This window comes from Ambystoma mexicanum, chromosome 11 (assembly GCF_040938575.1).
Source record: "Ambystoma mexicanum isolate Mex_15411 chromosome 11, UKY_AmexF1_1, whole genome shotgun sequence".
In the NCBI taxonomy this organism is placed as follows: domain Eukaryota; kingdom Metazoa; phylum Chordata; class Amphibia; order Caudata; family Ambystomatidae; genus Ambystoma; species Ambystoma mexicanum.
Genome location: NC_090934.1, coordinates 45,529,868 through 45,537,588, shown reverse-complemented (window position 1 = coordinate 45,537,588; position 7,721 = coordinate 45,529,868). Strand labels below are relative to the sequence as shown.

The window sequence follows — 7,721 nt, the reverse complement described above, 5'->3', positions numbered from 1 at the left end:
GTGTTAAGGAGAAAGGTCCGGAGAGAGGTGATAACAATAGTGCCCAGAGGGGTGAAGAAACTGATAAGGAGAAACGTCCGGAGAGAGGTGATAACAATAGTGCCCAGAGGGGTGAAGAAGGTGATAAGGAGAAAGGTCCCGAGAGAGGTGATTACAATAATGCCCAGAGGGGTGAAGAAGGTGATAAGGAGAAAGGTTCGGAGAGAGGTGATACAATAGTGCCCAGAGGGGTGAAGAAACTGATAAGCAGAAACGTCCAGAGAGAGGTGATTACAATAGTGCCCAGAGGGGTGAAGAAACTGATCAGGAGAAACGTCCAGAGAGAGATGATAACAATAGTGCCCAGAGGGGTGAAGAAGGTGATAAGATGAACGGTTCAGAAAGGAGTGATAACAATAGTGCCCTGAGGGGTGAAGAAGGTGATAAGGAGAAAGGTCCAGAGGATGGTGATAACAATAGTGCCCAGAGGGGTGAAGAAGGTGATAAGGAGAACGGTTCAGTGACAGGTGATAACAATAGTGCCCTGAGGGATGAAGAAGGTGATAAGGAGAACGGTCCAGAGAGAGGTGATAACAATAGTGCCCAGAGGGGTGAAGAAGGTGATAAGGAGAAAGGTCCGGAGAGAGATAACAATAGTGCCCAGAGGGGTGAAGAAGGTGATAAGGTGAACGGTTCAGAGATAGGTGATAACAATAGTGCCCTGAGGGGTGAAGAAGGTGATAAGGAGAAAGGTCCAGAGAGAGGTGATAACAATAGTGCCCAGAGGGGTGAAGAAGGTGATAAGGAGAACGGTTCAGAGACAGGTGATAACAATAGTGCCCTCAGGGATGAAGAAGGTGATAAGGAGAACGGTCCAGAGAGAGGTGATAACAATAGTGCCCAGAGGGGTGAAGAAGGTGATAAGGAGAAAGGTCCGGAGAGAGATGATAACAATAGTGCCCAGAGGGTTGAAGAAGGTGATAAGGTGAACGGATCAGAGAGAGGTGATAACAAAAGTGCCCAGAGGGGTGAAGAAGGTGATAAGGAGAACGGTTCAGAGAGAGGTGATAACAATAGTGCCCTGAGGGGTGAAGAAGGTGATAAGGTGAACGTTTCAGAGAGAGGTGATAACAATAGTGCCCTGAGGGGTGAAGAAGGTGATAAGGAGAATGGTCCAGAGAGAGGTGATAACAATAGTGCCAAGAGGGGTGAAGAAGGTGATAAGGAGAACGGTCCAGAGAGAGGTGATAACAATAGTGCCCAGAGGGGTGAAGAAGGTGATAAGGAGAACGGTCCAGAGAGAGGTGATAACAATAGTGCCCTGAGGGGTGAAGAAACTGATAAGGCGAAACGTCCGGAGAGAGGTGATGACAATAGTACCCAGTGGGGTGAAGAAGGTGATAAGGAGAAAGCTCCGGAGAGAGGCAATAACAATAGTGCCCAGAGGGGTGAAGAAGGTGATAAGGTGAACGGTTCAGAGATAGGTGATAACAATAGTGCCCTGAGGGGTGAAGAAGGTGATAAGGAGAAAGGTCCAGAGAGAGGTGATAACAATAGTGCCCAGAGGGGTGAAGAAGGTGATAAGGAGAACGGTTCAGAGACAGGTGATAACAATAGTGCCCTCAGGGATGAAGAAGGTGATAAGGAGAACGGTCCAGAGAGAGGTGATAACAATAGTGCCCAGAGGGGTGAAGAAGGTGATAAGGAGAAAGGTCCGGAGAGAGATGATAACAATAGTGCCCAGAGGGTTGAAGAAGGTGATAAGGTGAACGGATCAGAGAGAGGTGATAACAAAAGTGCCCAGAGGGGTGAAGAAGGTGATAAGGAGAACGGTTCAGAGAGAGGTGATAACAATAGTGCCCTGAGGGGTGAAGAAGGTGATAAGGTGAACGTTTCAGAGAGAGGTGATAACAATAGTGCCCTGAGGGGTGAAGAAGGTGATAAGGAGAATGGTCCAGAGAGAGGTGATAACAATAGTGCCAAGAGGGGTGAAGAAGGTGATAAGGAGAACGGTCCAGAGAGAGGTGATAACAATAGTGCCCAGAGGGGTGAAGAAGGTGATAAGGAGAACGGTCCAGAGAGAGGTGATAACAATAGTGCCCTGAGGGGTGAAGAAACTGATAAGGCGAAACGTCCGGAGAGAGGTGATGACAATAGTACCCAGTGGGGTGAAGAAGGTGATAAGGAGAAAGCTCCGGAGAGAGGCAATAACAATAGTGTCCAGAGGGGGGAAGAAGGTGATGAGGAGAAAGGTCCAGAGAGAGGTGATAACAATAGTGCCCTTAGGGGTGAAGAAGGTGATAAGGAGAACGGTCCAGAGAGAGGTGATAACAATAGTGCCCAGAAGGGTGAAGAAGGTGATAAGGAGAACGGTCCAGAGAGAGGTGATAACAATAGTGCCCTGAGGGGTGAAGAAACTGATAAGGAGAAACGTCCGGAGAGAGGTGATAACAATAGTGCCCAGAGGGGTGAAGAAGGTGATAAGGAGAAAGCTCCGGAGAGAGGCAATAACAATAGTGTCCAGAGGGGGGAAGAAGGTGATGAGGAGAAAGGTCCAGAGAGAGGTGATAACAATAGTGCCCTTAGGGGTGAAGAAGGTGATAAGGAGAACGGTCCAGAGAGAGGTGATAACAATAGTGCCCTGAGGGGTGAAGAAGGTGATAAGGAGAACGGTCCAGAGAGAGGTGAAAACAATAGTGCCCAGAGGGGTGAAGAAGGTGATAAGGAGAATGGTTCAGAGACAGGTGATAACAATAGTGCCCAGAGGGTTGAAGAAGGTGTTAAGGGGAATGGTCCAGAGAGAGGTGATAACAATAGTGCTCAGAGGGGTGAAGAAACTGATAAGGAGAAACGTCCGGAGAGAGGTGAGAATAATAGTGCCCAGAGGGGTGAAGAAGGTGATAAGGAGAAAGGTCTGGAGAAGGCGATAACAATAGTGGCCAGAGGGGTGAAGAAGGTGATAAGGAGAATTGATCAGAGAGAGGTGATAACAATAGTGCACAGAGGGGTGAAGAAGGTGATAACGAGAAAAGTATAGAGAGAGGTGATACATGTTGTGCTCAAAGGGGTGAAGAAGGTGATAAGGAGAAAGGTCCAGAGAGAGGGTATAACAATAATGTCCAGAGGGGTGAAGAAGGTGATAAGGAGAAAGGTCCAGAGAGAGGTGATAACAATAGTGCTCAGAGGGGTGAAGGAGGTGACAAAGAGAACTGTCCAGAGAGAGGTGATAACAATAGTGCCCAGAGGGGTGAAGAAACTGATAAGGAGAAAGAACCAGAGAGAGGTGATAACAATAGTGCCCAGAGGGGTGAAGAAGGTGATAAGGAGAATGGTTCAAAGACAGGTGATAACAATAGTGCCCTGAGGGGTGAAGAAGGTGATAAGGAGAATGGTCCAGAGAGAGGTGATAACAATAGTGCTCAGAGGGGTGAAGAAACTGATAAGGAGAAACGTCCGGAGAGAGGTGATAACTATAGTGCCCAGAGGGGTGAAGAAGGTGATAAGGAGAAAGGTCTGGAGAGAGGCGATAACAATAGTGGCCAGAGGGGTGAAGAAGGTGATAAGGAGAACGGTCCAGAGAGAGGTGATAACAATAGTGCTCAGAAGGGTGAAGAAACTGATAAGGAGAAACGTCCAGAGAGAGGTGATAACAATAGTGCCCAGAGGAGTGAAGAAGGTGATAAGGAGAAAGGTCTGGAGAGAGGCGATAACAATAGTGGCCAGAGGGGTGAAGAAGGTGATAAGGAGAACGGTTCAGAGAGAGGTGATAACAATAGTGCACAGAGGGGTGAAGAAGGTGATAACGAGAAAGGTATAGAGAGAGGTGATACATGTTGTGCTCAAAGAGGTGAAGAAGGTGATAAGGAGAAAGGTCCAGAGAGAGGGTATAACAATAATGTCCAGAGGGGTGAAGAAGGTGATAAGGAGAAAGGTCCAGAGAGAGGTGATAACAATAGTGCTCAGAGGGGTGAAGAAACTGATAAGGAGAAACGTCTGGAGAGAGGTGATAACAATAGTGCCCAGAGGGGTGAAGAAGGTGATAAGGAGAAAGGTCTGGGGAGAGGCGACAACAATAGTGGCCAGAGGGGTGAAGAAGGTGATAAGGAGAACAGTCCAGAGAGAGGTGATAACAATAGTGCTCAGAGGGTGAAGAAACTAATAAGAAGAAACGCCCGGAGAGGTGATAACAATAGTGCCCAGGGGGGTGAAGAAGGTGATAAGGAGAAAGCTCCAGAGAGAGGCAATAACAATAGTGTCCAGAGGGGGGAAGAAGGTGATGAGGAGAAAGGTCCAGCGAGAGGTGATAACATTATTGCCCTGAGGGGTGATAACAATAGTGCCCAGAGGGGTGAAGAAACTGATAAGGAGAAAGGTCCAGAGAGAGGTGATAACAATAGTGCCCAGAGGGGTGAAGAAGCTGATAAGGAGAACGGTTCAGAGACAGGTGATAACAATAGTGCCCTGAGGGGTGAAGAAGGTGATAAGGAGAACGGTCCAGAGAGAAGTGATACCAATAGTGCCCAGAGGGGTGAAGAAGGTGATAAGGAGAAAGAACCAGAGGGAGGTGATAACAATAGTGCCCAGAGGGGTGAAGAAGGTGATAAGGAGAACGGTCCAGAGAGAGGTGATAACAATAGTGCTCAGAGGAGTGAAGAAACTGATAAGGAGAAACGTCCGGAGAGAGGTGAGAACAATAGTGCCCAGACGGGTGAAGAAGGTGATAAGGAGAAAGGTCCCGAGAGAGGTGATTACAATAATGCCCAGAGGGGTGAAGAAGGTGATAAGGAGAAAGGTTCGGAGAGAGGTGATACAATAGTGCCCAGAGGGGTGAAGAAACTGATAAGCAGAAACGTCCAGAGAGAGGTGATTACAATAGTGCCCAGAGGGGTGAAGAAACTGATCGGGAGAAACGTCCAGAGAGAGATGATAACAATAGTGCCCAGAGGGGTGAAGAAGGTGATAAGATGAACGGTTCAGAAAGGAGTGATAACAATAGTGCCCTGAGGGGTGAAGAAGGTGATAAGGAGAACGGTCCAGAGAGAGGTGATAACAATAGTGCTCAGAGGGGTGAAGAAACTGATAAGGAGAAACATCTGGAGAGAGGTGATAACAATAGTGCCCAGAGGAGTGAAGAAGGTGATAAGGAGAATGGTCTGGAGAGAGGCGATAACAATAGTGGCCAGAGGGGTGAAGAAGGTTATAAGGAGAACGGTTCAGAGAGAGGTGATAACAATAGTGCACAGAGGGGTGAAGAAGGTGATAACGAGAAAGGTATAGAGAGAGGTGATACATGTTGTGCTCAAAGGGGTGAAGAAGGTGATAAGGAGAAAGGTCCAGAGAGAGTGTATAACAATAATGTCCAGATGGGTGAAGAAGGTGATAAGGAGAAAGGTCCAGGGAGAGGTGAATACAATAGTGCTCAGAGGGGTGAAGGAGGTGACAAGGAGAACGGTTCAGAGAGAGGTGATAACAATAGTGTCCAGAGGGGTGAAGAAACTGATAAGGAGAAACGCCCGGAGAGAGGCAATAACAATAGTGTCCAGAGGGGGGAAGAAGGTGATGAGGAGAAAGGTCCAGAGAGAGGTGATAACAATAGTGCCCAAAGGAGTGAAGAAGCTGATAAGGAGAAAGGTCCAGAGAGATGCAATAACAATAGTGTCCAGAGGGGTGAAGAAGGTGATAAGGAGAAAGGTCTGGAGAGATGCGATAACAATAGTGGCCAGAGGGGTGAAGAAGGTGATAAGGAGAAAGGTATAGAGAGAGGTGATACATGTTGTTCTCAAAGGGGTGAAGAAGGTGATAAGGAGAAAGGTCCAGAGAGAGGTGAGGTGATAACAATAGTGCCCAGATGGGTGAAGAAGGTGATAAGGAGAAAGGTATAGGGAGAGGTGATACATGTTGTGCTCAAAGGGGTGAAGAAGGTGATAAGGTGAAAGGTCCAGAGAGAGGTGGAGAAGTGATAATAATAGTGCCTAGAAGGGCAAAGAAAGTGATAAGGAGAAAGGCTGAAGAGGGGGGATGACAAAAGTGTCCAGAGGGGTGAAGAAAGTGATACAGAGCAGGGTCCGCAGAGGGGGATAACAGTTGTTCCCAAAAGGGTGAAGAAGCTGATAAGGAGAAAGGTCTGGAGAGGTGTGATAACAGTTGTGCCTAGAAGGCTTGAATTGGAAAGTAATTTAGAGGCGCTTGAATAGATGCTAAAAGACAAGTGTGACTTTGAAGAGTGGGGATAGGAAAAGCAAGACCAAGAGCTGATAGAGAGATCGATTGGAGAGATCAACAGTTTGAATCAAGGGAAGAGTGAGGGCAGGTGAGGCCAAGTTGATAGTGGACCTCAAAGGGGGGATAAGGAAACAGGAAGCGGAAGAGGAAGGGGGCAGAAGGTTCAAAATATTGAGCTGAGGGGCTCAGATCTAAAGGAGGGATCCACTGAGAAGGCCTGGCGTGTGTCCCCAGGAGCTTTGTAGAGCTTGGTCGAGTGAATGGGCACGCAACAAATTTACTCAGCTCCTGGGACCACACCCTGGACTCTGGGACAAGCCAGGTCTGATGCCCGGGCAGTTTATTCTTTGGATAGCAGAGGTCGTGCCACAAGGGATAGACTGGAGCAATTCATCCCAGATGAAAGTGTTGCAAAACCAACCTGCAAAAGCAAGGAGAGGAGGACACGCCCCCAGAGAACATAAACCAGCAAGGAACTCCTCAAAGTCAAGTCCCAGAAGCAGCAAGGAACTCCTCAAAGCCAAGTCCCAGAAGGAGCAAGAAACTCCTCAAGCCAAGTCCCAGAACCAGCAAGGAACTCCTCAAAGCCAAGTCCCAGAACCAGTAAGGCACTCTTCAAAGCCAAGTCCCAGAACCAGCTAGGAACTCCTCAAAGCCAAGTCCCAGAACCAGCAAGGAACTCCTCAAGCCAAGTCCCAGAACCAGCAAAGAACTCCTCAAAGCCAAGTCCCAGAACCAGCAAGGAACTCCTCAAAGCCAAGTCCCTGAAGCAGCAAGGAACTCCTCGAAGCCAAGTCCCAGAACCAGCAAGGAACTCCTGAAAGTCAAGTCCTAGAACCAGCAAGTAACTCCTCAAGCCAAGTCCCAGAAGCAGCAAGGAACTCCTCAAAGCCAAGTCCCAGAAGCAGCAAGGAACTCCTCAAAGCCAAGTCCCAGAACCAGCAAGGAACTCCTCAAAGCCAAGTCCCAGAACCAGCAAGGAACTCCTCAAAGCCAAGTCCCTGAAGCAGCAAGGATCTCCTCAAAGCCAAGTGCCAGAACCAGCAAGGAATCCTCAAAGCCAAGTCCCAGAACAAGTAAGGCACTCTTCAAAGCCAAGTCCCAGAACCAGCTAGGAACTCCTCAAAGCCAAGTCCCAGAACCAGCAAGGAACTCCTCAAGCCAAGTCCCAGAACCAGCAAAGAACTCCTCAAAGCCAAGTCCCAGAAGCAGCAAGGATCTCCTCAAAGCCAAGTGCCAGAACCAGCAAGGAATCCTCAAAGCCAAGTCCCAGAACAAGTAAGGCACTCTTCAAAGCCAAGTCCCAGAACCAGCTAGGAACTCCTCAAAGCCAAGTCCCAGAACCAGCAAGGAACTCCTCAAGCCAAGTCCCAGAACCAGCAAAGAACTCCTCAAAGCCAAGTCCCAGAAGCAGCAAGGATCTCCTCAAAGCCAAGTGCCAGAACCAGCAAGGAATCCTCAAAGCCAAGTCCCAGAACAAGTAAGGCACTCTTCAAAGCCAAGTCCCAGAACCAGCTAGG

The 7,721-nt window shown here is 48.3% G+C and overlaps 2 protein-coding genes across 2 annotated transcripts; both read left to right on the top strand.

The window, feature by feature from the left end:
- The first annotated feature begins 367 nt into the window (after window positions 1-367).
- Window positions 368-4,947, top strand: LOC138504901 (dentin sialophosphoprotein-like). Its single transcript, XM_069625305.1, has 2 exons — window positions 368-2,995; window positions 3,103-4,947. Exons 1-2 carry the CDS (start codon window positions 368-370, stop codon window positions 4,945-4,947), a joined length of 4,473 nt encoding a protein of 1,490 aa, XP_069481406.1.
- On the top strand, window positions 4,944-7,483 carry LOC138504900 (uncharacterized). Its single transcript, XM_069625304.1, has 2 exons — window positions 4,944-5,730; window positions 7,059-7,483. The coding sequence occupies exons 1-2, from the start codon at window positions 4,944-4,946 to the stop codon at window positions 7,481-7,483; spliced, it is 1,212 nt and encodes a 403-aa protein (XP_069481405.1).
- Window positions 7,484-7,721: the final 238 nt, after the last annotated feature.

What these genes read in the sequence shown, in the direction of transcription:
- LOC138504901 (XM_069625305.1), top strand. Translation starts at nt 368, where the DNA reads ATGAACGGTTCAGAAAGGAGTGATAACAATAGTGCCCTGAGGGGTGAA. An exon ending in TGCACAGAGGGGTGAAGAAG is followed by an intron (nt 2,996 to 3,102) that starts GTGATAACGAGA and finishes AATAATGTCCAG; the next exon opens with AGGGGTGAAGAAGGTGATAA.
- LOC138504900 (XM_069625304.1), top strand. Translation starts at nt 4,944, where the DNA reads ATGAACGGTTCAGAAAGGAGTGATAACAATAGTGCCCTGAGGGGTGAA. An exon ending in AGAAGGTGATAAGGAGAAAG is followed by an intron (nt 5,731 to 7,058) that starts GTATAGAGAGAG and finishes TAACTCCTCAAG; the next exon opens with CCAAGTCCCAGAAGCAGCAA.